The 15,019-nt window shown below is 38.6% G+C and overlaps 1 protein-coding gene across 2 annotated transcripts in view; it reads left to right on the top strand.

Moving 5' to 3' along the window:
- The first annotated feature begins 4,707 nt into the window (after window positions 1–4,707).
- Window positions 4,708–15,019, top strand: part of PDGFD (platelet derived growth factor D) — a 235,228-nt gene continuing 224,916 nt past the window's right edge. The window contains exon 1 of one of the 2 annotated variants that reach the window (XM_047752044.1): window positions 4,708–5,077. In XM_047752044.1, coding sequence (XP_047608000.1) covers window positions 4,954–5,077 — 124 coding nt within the window. In that variant the 5' untranslated portion in view covers window positions 4,708–4,953. The remainder of the gene's footprint in view (window positions 5,078–15,019) is intronic. The other variant, XM_047752043.1, reaches the window with a different exon arrangement.

Here is a 15,019-nt window from a genome sequence, read left to right as displayed (position 1 = left end):
ATTTAGTTTGTGCCATTGAAATTAGAGTTGTAAAGATAAATACTTAACAAGAAGGAAACCAGTGCCCTGGCCTATTGCAGAAAGGCAATGTTTAGGGCAGGGGCTTCTCACCAATAATTGAAAAGAAGAATGGACGAATGCTGTTTGAAACAAATTAAGTAAAACGAGTTTCAGTCCTCCAAACAGCTGGAATTCCAGAATCATTTTCTTCCTCTTTAAATCCTATTTAAAGAAAAGATGCTTAAAAAGTCTTCCTACAATTTATTTTGTTACTCATAATACTGGGAATAAAAGGATAAGTGTAATACATGTGACAAGTCAGTTAAAACTGTGAAAAAGTTTAATGGGTAACTGTTATTGTTAAAAGTGTCACCGGATGGATTAAAAAACTGCTGTACTATTTGTTGATGAGTCAACATTATTTAATAATGTATTTTGCACTTACTTGGAATAAATATTCTGTAACCATGCCAGTATTCCAGGTCTTTCAAATCATGCAGAACTATTAAAAAGATGGACCAGAATTTTCATCTTTTGAATATTTAATTCCATTCTCTGGCAAGCAGAATACTCAAACATCTTTTTATTTTGAAAATAACTGAGTTTAATCCATTTTTTTTGAGGCAAGTCATAGGTCAAAATCATTTTGCTATATATTTTAAAGCATAAGAGTTAATCATGTCTCTTTTTAAAATGTGTCATAATTTTAATCAACTGCATTTGATCTATTTAGTTCTTCCTACCACTAAAACATGTTCTCATTACTTAGGTTATTACACAGCTGAACCACTGATTTCTTTAAAAGAAGAAAATTTGAAAATAAAAGTAAGTATTAATGTTAGATAATAAACCTACCTTTTTGCTGTCATTTTATTATAAATTAATTATTGAAATATCAAAATATCTCATTAAAATTTATAGAAAACTTTTATTCTCATATAACCAGTCTTTCTAACAGCTATTTAAAATGTTTTTGCGCTTGATAAAGCCACATATAAAGCACATGGTTAAAAGTTATAAATGAAGGCAGTATTTTAAAAATAAAGTGGATTTCTGAGAGAAGTCCTTAATGTCATCTAGTATAACACATCTGTTTCATAGGAAAGGATCTAAGTCCCATAAAAGTTCAATATTGACTAAGTTTGATAGTCTAGAAGCAGAGCAGAAATTAGGATGTCATGCCAAAGTGTTTTGCTTTTTCTTAGATTTAGTGAGTAGAAGATAAATAACAAGGGATATCTGTTTTGAATAAGGTAGTTTTCACTCAAAGTTGTGAGAACTATTTTTTTGTTGTTGTTGTTTAAGGCACTGGTGTGAGCCACTTGAAGAAATGAAAAGGATTTGAAAAGGTTGGAGTTCCCATTGTGGCTCAGAGGAAATAAACCCAACTAGTATCCATGAGGATGTGGATGTGGGTTCAATCCCTGGCCCCACTCAGTGGGTTAAGGATCTGGTGCTGCCATGAGCTGTGGTATACGATGTCACTCAGATCTGGTGTTGCTGTAGCTGTGGCTGTGGCAGCAGCTGTAGCTCTGATTTGACCCTTAGTCCAGGAACATCCATATGCCGCACTTGTGTCCCTTAAAAAAAAGGAAAAAAAGAAAAAAGTCAATAGATGATAAAACTAGTGCCATATCCTAACATACCCTTTTACCAGATTATCACTGCCAGAGTATTCGTTTGAGATAAATGCCATTTTACATGGACCTATTATTAGTAGGTCTCATTTTTAAAAATTTTCTAAATAGTAATACATATTTATAAATCTAAGTACATTGTGTGGCATCATATTCATCTAATTGACCCTCAGGCATTTAAAATGTAGTAGCAAATTTAATGTTTTGGTAAGTTAGGTTAAGATACATGTAAAAAAATATAGTTGATACAATCTTATCTTTGTTCTTGATACTAGGGCTTTCCTATTTCTCATATTTCTATTAAGTATCTATTCTGTGTATAGTGATGATGTAGTTGATATAACTGACATAATTTGTAGGAATTATACTGAAAACCAGGTTTAGAACAATTGGTTAGGCTCAGGTGCCTAATTTTTTTTTTCATAGTTGATTTTGGGGTATTTGGTGACAAAAATTAAGAAAATGTTGATTATGTATGATATCCTTTACTATTCTCATAATTATTTGACATTATGAATTAATAATACTTTGTGAGTGCACAGAAGTAATATTTTGGTCAAAACTACTTTGAATATTTTATATTCAGTATTTTATACAAGATATTGAGATGAGTAATCCTCTTTAGCATTTCTATCCTTGTCATAACAACATAAGCCACATGCACATTTTCTAATGTCTCCTATACTCTCACGTCAGGAGCTATGGATGAAACTTAATGAGCATTTCCAACCACTTTAGAAAAGTGGTATCATGAATTTTAATTACCCTACTTCCTACCCCATCAATCTCCAACCTTCTCTCTCTCCCATATATGTACTTTTCTTAACATATAAAGTGTATATATATACATATAAAATACTTTTCTTAATATGTATACATATTCACTATTTCATCCCCAGGGTTTTTTATTTTAATTTTTTGGCCATGCCTATGGCATGCGGAATTTTCCAGGTCAGGGATCAAACCCAAGCCACAGCAGTGACAACACTGGATCCTTAACTCACTGAGCCACCAGGGAACTCCTCTCCAGGGTTTTAAATGCGGGGCATGGCAAAAGGGAAAATCTAATGCTTAAATAAAACTTGCTGAGTGAATAGACTGAATGCTAATCCAGGTTTTATGCCCCTTTGGTGCCTCTTCCAGGGATTGATTACTTTCTGAGACTTCTTTTCCCCAGTGGCCAGCAAATATTTTGATCATGCTCCACCAAAATACCTTTTACACCTGGGTGTGTTTGTGTGTCTTTGCAACAAAAGAGTCATGAAATGATACTTAATGTTATTACCTGTAATGAACTCTGCTAATAAAATTTGTAAGCAATTGTATTGCATTCTATTTATTTAAAAAACATTTGTAACAAACAGACCACTCTGGTGGTGGATTTGATAATGGGGAAGGCTATGCTGGTGTGGGGGCAGAGGGCACAGGAGAAATCTCTGTGCCTTCTTCTCAATTTTGCTATGACCCTAAAACTATCCTAAAAAAATAAAGTTAATTAAAAACTAATGTTGATCTTGAATTTATTTCACAATACACAAATCCACAGTTTGTAACACTGTTTTAGACAAAAATGCCAAGACATTAATCTTTTGAGTATGTATAAAGAACACATGTATCCTAGTTAGCACTGGATGGTGTAATCTCAAGATTAAATTTTCTGAACTTCCTACCATTCTCAGTGCTTCCAGCTCTCTAAATATCACATATTTCTCATACCCCAGACTTTCAGGAGCTGAAAGGCCTTAAAGAGATTGGGAAATGCCTCTCCTATATCTCATCCCTGAGCAGCTGAGAAATTATGTAAATTTGAATTTGGATTCAGCCATAAGCAAACAAAAAAGTTATTTCATATAATTTTCACCACAACCATACAAAAAATGATTACTCTCCTTTTTTAAGAAACCGAGTCCCAAAACGTCAAAGGATGGGAGTTCCCACTGAGCCCAGGGGAAATGAATCCAACTAGTATCCATGAAGATGTGGGTTCTCATTCAGGGATTGGTGGTACCCTGAGAGGTCATGTAGGTCAAGGACGTGGCCCTGATGGCCTGTCCCTGTGGCTTAGGCCAGCAATTGTAACTTCAATTCGACCCCTAGCCTGGAATTTTCATAAGCCACAGTGCAGCCCTAAAAAGCAAAAAAAAAAAAGAAAAAAAGAAAGAAAAAAAAAGTCAAATGACTTACTCAAGGTGACAAACCAGCTAGTGAGCAGCAGAGCCTCCATAAGCACCTGTTCCAAATACAGTCCCCAACCCTTGGGAGACAGAACACTATTTAGAAATTACTGGAATCCAGAAGCAGTTCCTCTGGACCACAGAGCTTTCAGATACTGAGAGCAGGAGCCCAGAAACCTGGATATTCCCTGCCTCTTCCTGTGGGTGGTGAAGACAACACAGCCCACATTGCCAGTCTTTCGCAGCTCAACCCCACTCCGACCTCAAAGCCCTTCTCTGCGCAGGGGCACAGGGTGGGATATATATAAACACCCATATACTGTACACTTCATCACACATGCCCATCACACCTAGATCCCTGAGGGATAGGAAGGGCAGGCTGTGTTTCTCCCTGAGAAATTGACCCTGACTTGGCTAAGGTCATACCTACTGGAGCTCAAAGGAAAGCTCAGAATCCAGCTCCTTTGTTTCGGCGCGTTTCCACTTGGTCACTTAGTGAAATTTTGACTGCGTAGAATCTGATCTTCCTTTGTGTAAAGTGCAAATTTCCAACACCAGTCTCCCTCCCTAACCCACTGTCACCTAGGCAGGAGCCACGTCTTGCGTCCCCTCTGGAGAAGTTTGGAGATTCTACCCTCTCCCACTCGCTCCCTGCCCCCGGTCTGGCCTCACATCTAAGTTTGAGGCCAGGGTGGTGGGAAGAGTCCCGGTCACAGTCACACTGGGCATGCTCAGTGGCGGAATGGGTTTCTGTCGGGCCTGGGGAGCCCCGTGCGCGCAGCTCAGGAGCCCGGCCGCTGGGGCGGAGTAAGCGGCTACTCCGCTCGCTCTCCGCGGACGCCGTGCCGCCCGCCCACTGCAGCCTGTGCTGCAGCTGCCGGCCGCCGGAGGGGGCGAACAAACGTCAACCTGTTGTTTGTCCCGTCATCATTTATCAACTCTCAGCACCACAAGGAAGTGCGGCCGCCACCCGCGCGCGGAAAGTTCAGCATGCAGGAAGTTTGGGGAGAGCTCGGCGACTAGCACAGCGGCCCGGGCCAGCGCGGGGCGAGCGCGGGGGCCAGAGCGCGGCGCGGCGTCCGTCCCGGGAGCCTATCCCGGCTTTTTCTTGGAGCGACGCTGTCCCTAGGACGCTGATCCCAATGCACCGGCTCATCCTCGTCTACACGCTAGTCTGCGCAAACTTTTGCAGCTACCGGGACACTTCTGCAGCTCCGCAGAGCGCATCCATCAAGGCTTTGCGCAACGCCAACCTCAGGCGAGATGGTAAGGGACTCAGATTCTATTTTTTAATTAAGCGATGCCTTTATTTGTTGTCATCATTATTGTCCCCCCCTTCAGTCTTTACTGTGGTTGTGTGTGGGAGTGTGTATGTGTTTGTCCGGGGGTCTCCTGCCTTGTCCCCAGCCCTGAGAGAGCCCCTTTTTCCGGAATGGGACTGACTGGTGTGGGACGCATTCCAGAGGGGGTCGGATGGGTCAGGTAGTTCATCTCCCTGACCCTGGAGAAGTCATTTTGGTGTCCAATAGTCACTGTTATTAGGATCCCAAAGTTGCAGAAAGTTTCAGACTGCGCCGCCCCATGGTCAGGCTCTTAACCTTTTGGACTTGAAATTCAGTAGGGGCGTTAGTGATAGCTAGAGGGACTCGCGAGTGCTTTTTCTGGGTGGTTTATTTTTATTTTATTTTTTTAAGTGTTGGGGGGAGAGGGAATGATACGTTTCATAGGAAATGATAGCTGGAACAGAGTGAGAACTTATTTATTTTAAAGAGATAGCAGGGTGCAGCGCGTTGCCCTTTTCATCCCCAGAGTGACTTTTCCAGTGGAGTTTGGCATGGCTTAGAAACTCATAATCTGGAAGAAAATGGCTTTTGGAGCTTCATCCGTACCCCAGGGTTTTCTTGCATAGAAGGTTTTCCAGCTCTTTGCAGGAAGCAAAGCTCTTTACACAACTATCCTATGCAAGGTCCCCAGCAGGCTTGTTTGTTTTCCTTTACTATGGGGGACACCTGGGTCATTGGATCCCAGCAACTTTAATTGAGTTTACTTTCTGGGCCTTCACCAAGATCTAAAGTTGATTTATTCCTCAATTCTCAAGTACAGCTGGCATTGCCAGTAATTTGCAGCTGTTTCTGCCACCTACCTGAACTGACCCATAGGTTTTGGGGTTCTTTTCCCTTCATCAGTAGTATCTTTTTTTCTGTCTGCTTGCTTAAAGTTCTAACGCATCCCTTAAGGAGATCACCAAGCTATTCTTAATGTCTTCACTCTTTGAGCTGGCAGCATTTGACTGTTCTCTGGCAAATTTATATTAGCCTTCTTATTTTCATATCAGTTTCTCTCTTGGTGTGCCCTTAATTTGGAGATCACTGAACAAAACAAAAAGGCGTCTGATCCAAACAAAAACTTTATTATATTTTTTAATGCAAGTAGACTGGATTTCAGTGTTCTGAAGTCATATGAAGTGGAGGGGAAGCCACAGAGTCACCTCCTGGCAGAAGGTATATCAGAAATATATCACTCTATATTTGTAGAATTACTTTATCACAATATTTTATGTTAAATATTAATATATGTTAATATTAGCATATGTTACATGCTAACCTTCCACCTTAAAGAACAAAATTTTCTTATTAAATTTTTTAAAAGGTTTAGGCTCAAGACTGAACTTTTATAATTGTGTTCCACTCATTAATGTGCTTCCACCAGGGACAATCTTTTACTCGTTTTTAGATTTGTTAATGTTTGCACTTTATATGCCCTTTTAGCTGCATAGAGTAAAATGCCATTTATAATTTGCATGACTTCATAGCCATAATTTTGTAATCCTGAGCTTCCCAACTATCAGTTACAAGAAGTCAAGGACATAAAATGAAAAGTATGTAACCATTGCCCATTAATCCAACTTTTCTGACTAAAACCCAGTCATGCGGCTCATATCATTTTTTTTTTTTTGGAAAAGAATAATCTCTTTATTTTTTTGTTGTTAAAACGCTGTACAACTTTCTAGTCTATGTGAGAAATACTATTGTGTTATCAAAAATTTGAAAACTATTTTAGATTTATTTCTTCATATTTTAGCTACAGCTGTTTTGTGGTTATTCACAGCATACACAAACACACAGGTACTTTGGTTAGTTCAGATAGGTCAATACTTTCCTCACTGTTAATCTTATTTAATAAACAAGGCTAGGAAAGGGGAAAAGGTAGTTGGATTACAAGAAAATTGTTTTGCACAGAGTAAAAAAATTAACACATAATGGGCTCTTAGTTGGGTAAATTTTCAAAAGGCTTTTATTCTAAAATGCTACAGAGCATGCATTCTCAGAGAGAGAGGTAATATTGCCTCAAAGGAATGCAATTGGATCTTAGGGACCAAAAAAAATCTTAGCTATTACAATGGTTTGTGGTCCTCCAAAGAGTCAGTACATATAACCAGATATACAGTGTATTTTTAGTATTAACATTCATAGGGAGTGGATGTGATTAGGGGGAAAAATGTCTGAAGAGGCTTCTTAAAGCAGGGGCTGGGGAATGACATTAATGAAGAAAAGTTTGAAAAACACTGCTGTAGAGTTTTTGGTAAGAAAGAATAAAGGGTCTTTGAAAAAAAATCTAGACATCATCTGGTGAATTTCAATGGCAGCAATTGAGCTGATGAGAGAAAGTAATAACTTATTGAATTAAACCCTTTTTTAATACTTGCTCTCTCAAAGTTCCCTTATTGCTCATTAGAGAGGACAATACTCTTGATCTGATTAAGACAGGGTATAAGTTTGGGGAGGACACAAACAGGGAAAGAGAAAATGAAGGTTTCTAAACATGTTCTGGCCCTCACATTATAAAATGTAGGAGATTATAACAAAAAAAGTAGATATGCCCCTTAATACGGATTTTGAAACCATTGTCTAATGATAGAACTGTCTTTACATTTGAGTGGCATTGTTTTGCCCCTGTTGCTACTATTAGCTGCTACCTAATGTTGGGATTAAGAAAGGAACAAAGAGAGGAGTTCCTGTCTTGGCTCAGCGGAAATGAATCTGAGCAGTACCCGTGAGGACAAAGGTTCAGTCCCTGGCCTCGATCAATGAGTTAAGGATCCGGTGTGGCATGAACTGTGTGTAGGGAGCTGTGGAGGTAGGTTGCAGGTGGGGCTCCGATCTGGCATGGCTGTGTGGCTGTGGCATAGGCCAGCAGCTACAGCTCTGATTTGACCCCTAGGCTGAGAACCTCCGTATGCCTCGAGTGCACCCATAAAACCAACAAACAAAAGGAACAAAGAGGACGGTCATCCCCTGTCCCTGGCATGTGTTGGATCCTGTTCGGCCTGATACAGTAATTGTGTTTTTCAATCCCCCTGTACCTGATAGCTCCAGATAACAGGAGTAGTTAAGGAATGAACTGGAAATTGAATGTGTGAAGGTTGGTAAAAGATAATCCTCTGCCCAGTGTAGGAGGCTGCTCTGCTGCAGTCCCAGAACTCTTCATCACCATGCAGTCTTGTTCTAGAAGGGATGCCTGTGCAGCCCTTGCCAGCACTTGCAGAATGACTCAAGGGGATCCATTGGAGGAGGGTGGATAATTTGGTCCTTGTCTCCAGGAGGAAACTAGGGTCTATAGCTAAGAAGAGCTAAAATATAATAATTTGCAATTCTTAATTGAATATGTATACTTCCTCATGTCATATTTGTTATTCTTCCTCCAAATGATTTTGCAGAATCAGTGGATCCCCATTCCTGATCCACTTCTTGGCACAGAGGAAAGTCTTCCTTTAGCAATAGCATATTCTTATTTTAGTGCCTGTGCAGTTGGTTGCTTTTGATAATAATAACTGGCCACGACTGGTGTTGCTCAGAGTGTGAGTCAAGACCATGTGAAGGTAGCAATTAACTGACAGTATTACTTATTTTTAAATCGAACTAGATAGAACATCCTGCTTAGGAGGTTACGATTACAGATGTATTCTTCATTTTCTTGACCCTTTTTTGCTTTCAGAAAGTACAGGTGTTAGTAATAAACGATTCTGAATATAGTTCTGTTTGGTTGTTTAATAGGCCAGGACTTAAATTGTTATCTGTTATCATTATCTAGTCGTAGGCCTGCAATTTTAGTAATTGTGGTCTTAGACTTTTTTAAGCAGTTAAGCTTATTTCTTACATGGCATCAGTTTCTATTGTACTCATTGATGACAGCACATTGACTTTGGTGCTAAGATCAGAGCTTAAAGGGAAGGTGACAAAACTGAGGGTAATAGCAACAAATTAGTTTTAGAGTATCTGAAAGCCAAGAATCAGATTATTATCTAAATCTTATGTTCTTCTGTATTTGTATTTTCTGTTCAACTCTAAGTGTATTAAAGCCTCATATTCTTGCAGAGTATGATGGAGATTGATTATTTTATTTTACTTATTTTATTTTATTTTATTGTCTTTTTAGGGCTGTACCCAAGGCATATGGAAGTTCCCAGGCTAGGGGTCGCATCAGGCTACTAGCCTATGCCACAGCCACAGCAACGCGGGGTCTGTGCCCTATCTGCAGCCTACACCATACCTCATGGTAATGCTGGATCCTTTACCCACTGAGCAAGGCCAGTGATCAAACCTGCGTCCACGTGGATATTAGTTGGGTTCATTTCCCTGAGCTCGAACAGGAACTCCAAGATTACATATTTTAAATGCAACATGGCTTTGACTTGTCACTATAGGATATATTACTTAATAAAGGTTCTTTTAAAGAAGCAAGTTTAGGCAGGTAGCTACAACTATATGGTGGAAGATGCCACAAGGTTGAGAGTTACAGTAATAACTATTGTATGTTCATTGAATAACAGTGATTTATGAATACAGGACTTTTCCTTTTCAGCAAATGAAAGCAAAACTTTATTGTTATAGTACAAGAAGATCAAACAATGGAGCAATGTCTCCAGAGTCACTGATCTCTAATGACCAATGATAAACCTGGGACTCTTGAGGGCTCAGAGAAGCCCATCATTCTGAGAGTCTGAGGGTATGTACATTTATGTATCTGTCCTTGAGAGCTGAGTCATGATGCAAATCATTTTCCTTCTGGAACTTACTCTTGAACTTTCTTTGCCGAAATGATATGATTAGTGTAAAAAAAGGCACTAGCTGAACTTTAAAAAAAAAAAAAATTCTTCATTGTATTAGAATAAAAGCCTAGTCCAAAATTTCTAAATTTAAGGTGTGCAGTGCCTGGGTATCACTGAGGTCCCTCCACCCTGGAAACACTTCTGTAGCTCAGCATGCTAGACATTAAATTTCATTAACTGGATCTGAGGTTTCATTAGGGTAATGCAAGTCACAAAAGTAACCTGGTTAATGTTTGACAACATTTTAAGTTATTTCATACTTCTGCATTTCAGAATTAATGCAATTTGAAAAGGAACTTTTTAATGTAATTTTTATGGGAAGGACAGTGTCAGCAAAAAGCTACAGGGGATAATATATACTAGCAAAAGGAAAGAATCCAAGACAAATGCTGCAGCAAAAATGTTCTAGCTCCCCATACAGTATTTCAGGACCAAATGTAAGTCCTAAATAAAGGAATAAGCCCATGAGACACTAAAGTGCATGAGTGCACAGACAGGAAGAAATATTTTCTTCCAAGGATTTTTTTTTTTTTTTTCAGAACAAGAATGAGGCATGCCTTGTTTCTTAGACGCAATGATGATGCATATAGTAACATGTCTTTTCTCTGCTCTACATAATGTATGGATGTATGCTGGCATCCATATATTAGCTTTAATTTTGATAGACTAATACTGTGTGATTTGTGCTGTGCGCAGACAGGGAGGTCTATGAAAGTACCATAGGCACATGAGCTGTCTTTCATTATGAAGAGTTATCTTTTCCGAGATTTATTTTTTGGTTTTTTGTTTTTGTTTTATTTTACTTGAGCATTTTTTTGTAGAGTGTTTATAGTTGGGGGTGCAGTACTTTACCTATAAAAATGAGTCAAACATGATTCTTGATTTTTAAAATTTGAAATCTAGTGTAACTTCTTTGGACAGAGGGACCTCAGTGACAGTTGCTGAGGGTGGGCTCTCAGAACAGGTTGAATGTTCTGTGTTAGTTTTGAACAAGTCATTTCAGACCTAAAGTGAGAAGCTGCTGAGAACTTGGGCATTTTGCTGAAACATTTAATAAGCAATATAGCAACAGCCTACTTTTACAGAATTTCACTATTCAGCAGCTTCAACTATAAAACACAGCCAAATAAATTAAATAAGTGGTAAACACTTAAAAGCCAAATCAATGTCACAGTGTGTATAAATGAGTTCATAAAGTTCATGTGGTAACACTAAAGACCCTTTTCCTTTACTTTCCATGTAGTTCCATCCCACTTGCATATGTGGTTTCCATGTCCATGGCAGAGCAGGATCATGGTGTTAGAGACAGGACTGATTTAATACATTCACACCAATAGCAGTAGTTTCCCTGCCTCCTCGTACTTTTTCAGCATTCATAAGGATTCATAAGGCCTGAGCAAGCCCAGATGGTGTGGGCTTCTTACTAGATAAGGGGGGAATAGTTCCAACTTTCAATGGATTGAATATCTGTATATTGAAATCCCACCCCACCCCCAATGTGATAACATTAGGAGATGCAGCCTTTGGGAGTTGATTAGGTCATGAGAACAGAGCCCTCATGGATGAGATTAGTGCCCTGAGAAAAGAGACCCCAGAGAGGAGTTCCCATCATGGCTCAGTGGTAATGAACCCAGCTAGGATCCATGAGGATGCGGGTTCGATCCCTGGTCTTACCCAGTGGGTGAAGGATCTGGCGTTACCATGAGCTGTGGTGTAGGTCGCAGATGCAGCTCAGATCTGGTGGTGCTGTGGCTATGGCATAGGCTGGCAGCTGTAGCTCCAATTCGACCCCTAGCCTGAGAACTTCTGTATGCCACGGGTGCGGCCCTAAAAAACCAAAAACCAAAAAACAAAAAATGAGACCCCAGAGATATCCTTGCCCTTTCTGCCTTACGGGGAGACAGCGCAAAGACATGGACTCTGCTGGTACCTCGATCTTGGGCTTTCCAGCCTCTAGAACTATAAAGAATACATTTCTGTTGTTTTAAGCCATTTAGTCTGTGGAGTTTTGTTAGAGCCACCCAGATGGATTACAGCCTATCTCCATGTGTCACCAGGTAAGTACTGTAGTACAAGCCAGTAAAACTGATGATTATTAGAGGCTGTCTTTGAGTCATGAAGGAAAATTTAGCTTCAATAATCGATGTTTACCAGGATCAAAAATTGGAAGTGGTATTAGCTTAAGTACATATGGATTTCACCCAGGAAATTGTCACTATGACAACCTTGTGGAAAAGAACAGTTGTAGCCTGGATAATACTGAAGTTTATTATCATTTCTTACATGATAACTAATAGATCTGTTTTGGTCGAGAGGGAGGTGAACAGGAATTTTATCTGCATTTTGAATTATACCCTGTTGGGTTTAGGATTCTTTATAACTTGTATGAAAATACATATCTCCTTGCATATTTTTATCTGGAAAAAAAAGGTTGGATTAGATACAGAGTTTGCTGATTTTTTTTTTTTTTTCTATAAAGGGCCAGATAGTAAATATTTCAGGCTTTATAGGTCATAAGGTCCCTATAGAAAGTACTCAACTCTGCCTGCCATTGTGGCATGAAAGTGGCCAAATTCCATAAATGAATGCATGTGGCTGTGTTTCAATAAAACTTTATTTACAAAAACAAGCAGTGGGCCTGCAGGCTATAGTTTGCTGACTGTGGAATTAGAAAATCTGCATGCTCTTAGGTTGAAATGATGTACTGATCTTATCAAAACAATGGGGATAAAGGCAAAAATTAGCTCTTTGGTTAGAAAATAAAAACAAATACATAATTATGGAACAGAATAACTTGAGTTAACTTCACTTTATGCTATGATGGATGGATAGATGGATGGATAGATAAATAGAGATATATCTATATCTTTTTCTTCTAACTGGTTTCATTGAACACAGCTTATGCTTTGACAAATGTAGTTGTCAAACAACAACAACAATGTGAAACTGGTATTAGCTTTAATACTATGTCAGGATCAGGGAGGCAGCAATACTCTTATAAGTCAGACTCTGTTCAATATGAGAGTGTTGTGCTCTTGGTCTTTCTCCTGTGCCCGATTCCACCACTTTCTGACTCCTTCAAACCTATGTCCTAAACCCATGGAGTTTATTACTACCCTCCAGTCTTTACACTTTCTCTTCCTATTGGCTCCATCCTATTATCCAACACATGTTTAAGTTTCTTTGCATTCTCCCACAACAAATACAAGTTGTTTTAATTTTTTTTTCATTGTATAACCATATGAGCTTCTTCTATGGTACCATGTCTCATTGTCTCCACTTCCTGTCTCCTGTATCCGTTGCAATTTGAAGTCTTCCCCATCACTTCACTGAAGTGCTTTGGGTGAGGTCATTATGATTTATAGCCTCTCTATGATTGACAGGTCTCTTCTTGACACAATCTCTTCCTTTGGTTTGACACTACCCCTCTTTTGCCTTAACTCCTCTTAAATATGTTTGAAACAATGATAGAAATAAAGCCAGAATTAACATAGTATTTATTTTCAGTTCTTTGGAGAAGCAAGATTAGAGAAGGTTTAAAAACTGTATCTTATGTTTTGTGCTATCTTTGTAACCATTATGAATAGTGAGAGAAGTGGGGAAAATCTTATAATGTAATAGGGATTTGTTAATATACAAAGAAAGAGCATTTAAAGTTTAAAAATTCTGCAAGTCCTTGATTTTCTTTTCTGTGGAAAGGTTCATTTGTGCCTTATGTTAGATTCCAGATATAAGTGATATCATATGGTATTTGTCTTTCTCTTTGACTTACTTCACTCAGTATGAGAGTCTCTAGTTCCATACATGTTGCTGCAGATGGCATTATTTCATTCTTTTTTATGGCTAATATTCCATTGTATATATATATATATATATATATATATATATATATATATACTTGTGGTTGCCAAGGGGGAGGAGGAGGGAGTGGGTTGGTTGGGGAGCTTGGGGTTAATAGATACAAACTATTGTCTTTGGAATGGATTAGCAATGAGATCCTGCTGTGTAGCACTAGGAACTATGTCTAGTCACTTATGATGTAGCATGAGAATGTGTGAAAATAGAGTGTGTACATGTATGTGTAACTGGGTCACCATGCTGTACAGTAGAAAAAAAATTGTATTTGGGAAATAACTATTAAAAATAATAATAATAAAAATTATGTCATGTTATAACTTAAGCTTCATAATTGCAGTGTTTGGGGGGGTAGATATGTATATATACATATAAATTTACAATATTTTTGAAAATGTAATATTTATAATGACAGAAATATGACATTGAACAACCACATAGATTTTCCCCCTTATATCATTGAGTGCTGTTTTACTTATTTGTTTTTTTTTTTTGTCTTATTGACTGGGTCTTCATGAGCAACCACATAGATTTTTTTCCCCCTTACATTGAGTATTCTCTTACCCTTTTTTTTGTCTTGTTGGCTGGGTCTTCATCTTTCTGTCTGACCTTTAAATACTGGTATTTTTTTAAGGTTCTGACCTTAGCTTAGCTTCATCGTCTTACCTTTTTCACTGTTCGTCTCTAGGGGATCTTAGTTTTGTCCAGAGTGTCAATAGCTCCTTTTGTGTGAGTGACCTGTAAATTTATTTTTACTGCTTCTTTCTCTTTACTGAGCTCTTGACCTGTCTTTACTTCACTACTTGAGGTCTATAATGGGTGATCCCACTGGTACTTAAAGTGAATACTCCAATTCAGTAGGCCTCAGAGTAAAATAATTAGTTTTAAAAATATTAGGTTATTCATCCAGTGGTGAATTTACTAACAGTACCAATCCTTTTGTTATTGTTCTTCCAGACACATCGTAATTGTTTTTGAATGAACAATTTTTGAATGAGTGTGTGTTTTGACCAGGTGTCACATTTTAGATGGGAATTGTACCACCCTTGTAGCCTTTTTGGCTCCCAATCTTCTTCAGGTGGAGTTGGAAATGCCTCTCTTTTCCCTGCATTTACATGGTACTTATTTATCTACATATCTGCCATCTGCCACTGGGAACGTATTTGATGTATTTAATGGAGCTGTGCATCCTCATTGTCTATTTCATTGCCTGGCACATAGGACTTCTCCTTAATAAGGTCTGA

This window comes from Phacochoerus africanus, chromosome 11 (genome assembly GCF_016906955.1).
Source record: "Phacochoerus africanus isolate WHEZ1 chromosome 11, ROS_Pafr_v1, whole genome shotgun sequence".
Taxonomy (NCBI): Eukaryota; Metazoa; Chordata; class Mammalia; order Artiodactyla; family Suidae; genus Phacochoerus; species Phacochoerus africanus.
The sequence above is the reverse complement of the archived record's forward strand: the minus strand, read 5'-3'. Positions and strand labels throughout refer to the sequence as shown.